This window comes from Myotis brandtii, unplaced genomic scaffold (genome assembly GCF_000412655.1).
Source record: "Myotis brandtii unplaced genomic scaffold, ASM41265v1 scaffold138, whole genome shotgun sequence".
In the NCBI taxonomy this organism is placed as follows: domain Eukaryota; kingdom Metazoa; phylum Chordata; class Mammalia; order Chiroptera; family Vespertilionidae; genus Myotis; species Myotis brandtii.
The window spans coordinates 1798497-1799921 of NW_005354915.1; the positions used below are offsets into that span (position 1 = coordinate 1798497).

General features: G+C 64.9%; 1 protein-coding gene across 1 annotated transcript in view; it reads right to left on the reverse strand.

Annotated features, from left to right (window-relative positions):
* Positions 1–371: 371 nt before the first annotated feature.
* KIAA1644 (KIAA1644 ortholog) overlaps positions 372–1425 on the reverse strand; it is a 40352-nt gene continuing 39298 nt past the window's right edge. The window contains exon 5 of the mRNA XM_014535132.1: positions 372–492. Within this exon, the coding sequence (XP_014390618.1) occupies positions 372–492 (121 nt within the window). The remainder of the gene's footprint in view (positions 493–1425) is intronic.

Here is a 1425-nt window from a genome sequence, read left to right on the forward strand (position 1 = left end):
CTGCCCCTCTGTGAACAAATATTGCTATGGGGCAGGCAGGGTGGTCCCAGGGCAGGTGCTCGGCTTCGGGGGAGACGAGGGGGGCCACTGGGCGGCCCTGACCTGGGCAGGGATGGGGGGTTTCAAGGCCGATAGCTGGAAACCCTCCCGTCCCGGACCCGGCGATGCTCTGAGAGGCGGAAGGGGGACCAGGGCAGGTGGGGGGCAGAGGCCTCCAGGTGGCCGAGCCAGGACACTGGGTCACCGAGGGACGCCCGTCCATCATCTCCCCGGGACAGCAGCCAGCCAGGAGAGCAGTGGTCACAGGAGCGTCTCGGTCATGCGGAAGCTCGCCAAGACGTGATGTTGAATTAAAAGGCCAGACACACGATTTATGTGCGGATGGAACAGCTGTAAGTGAAGGAAGGAGCCGGCGGCGCGAAGCTGGAGGACAGGGGCTGCGCTCCGCTGAGGCCGCCTGCGTCCGCTCTTCTGTCCTCGGCGAGCCGGGCACTTTGTGGTGAACAATTGGGCATAAGAAGAAGGAACGGCGACTGTTCCTTGGTGGGCGGCTGAGGGGAGGAGGCAGCTAAGACGGGGAGAGAGTAATTAAGACGAGCGATCAGGACCTCTGAGCTGGGGCGCCAGGCGCCGGCCTCTCCCGACCTCTCTCGGAGCATCTCCCCGCCCCTCCCGCCGAACCCTGAACCTCTGGGGCGGGGAGGGGCTGAGGTGCTGCAGGGCCTGCCCGGGTCAAAGGACTCTGGCAGGATTCGAACTCCGGGTGCCCGGGGCTCCCTCTGCCAGTGTCTCCTTCACTCCGCGGCACAAGTGGGCACATCCACGGGCACAGACCTGGGTCACCCCGGAAGTCACCGGGCCCTGCCTGTTTTTGGCTAATCCTCCCCCGAGGATATTCCCCCATTGATTTTTAGAGCGAGTGGAAGGGAGGGTGAGAGACAGACAGAGAGAGAGAGAGAGACATCGATGTGACAGGGACATACCGATTGGTTTCCCTCCCGCATGTGCCCTGACCGGGCAGGGGATGGAGCCTGCGATGAGGCGCGTGCCCTGGACCAGAATGGAACCCGCAAACCCTTCATTCCAGGCCGACCTCTAACACGGAGAACACGGCCGGGCACCTGGTCCTTTCCTTTGGACCCGGGGACGGGCGTGTCCTGGGCACCCAGCCCTAAGGAAAGGGGGTCTCTGTCCCGTGTAGGGGGGCCCTTGGGGCAGGGACAGAGCAGAAAGGAGAGAAGGCTTTAACCCGGAGACTCTCTGGGGGCACGTCTGCTAACTCCCCGGACTCCCTCGCCGTTGGCGGGTGTCCCCCTGCAGAAAGCAGACCCGGCCTGGCGCACTGCCGGGGAGACAGGGGCCCGCGTTCCACCAGGAGGAGGGTTCTGGGGTGAACTCAGGCGCCCGCGGGGGGCACGGGTGAGT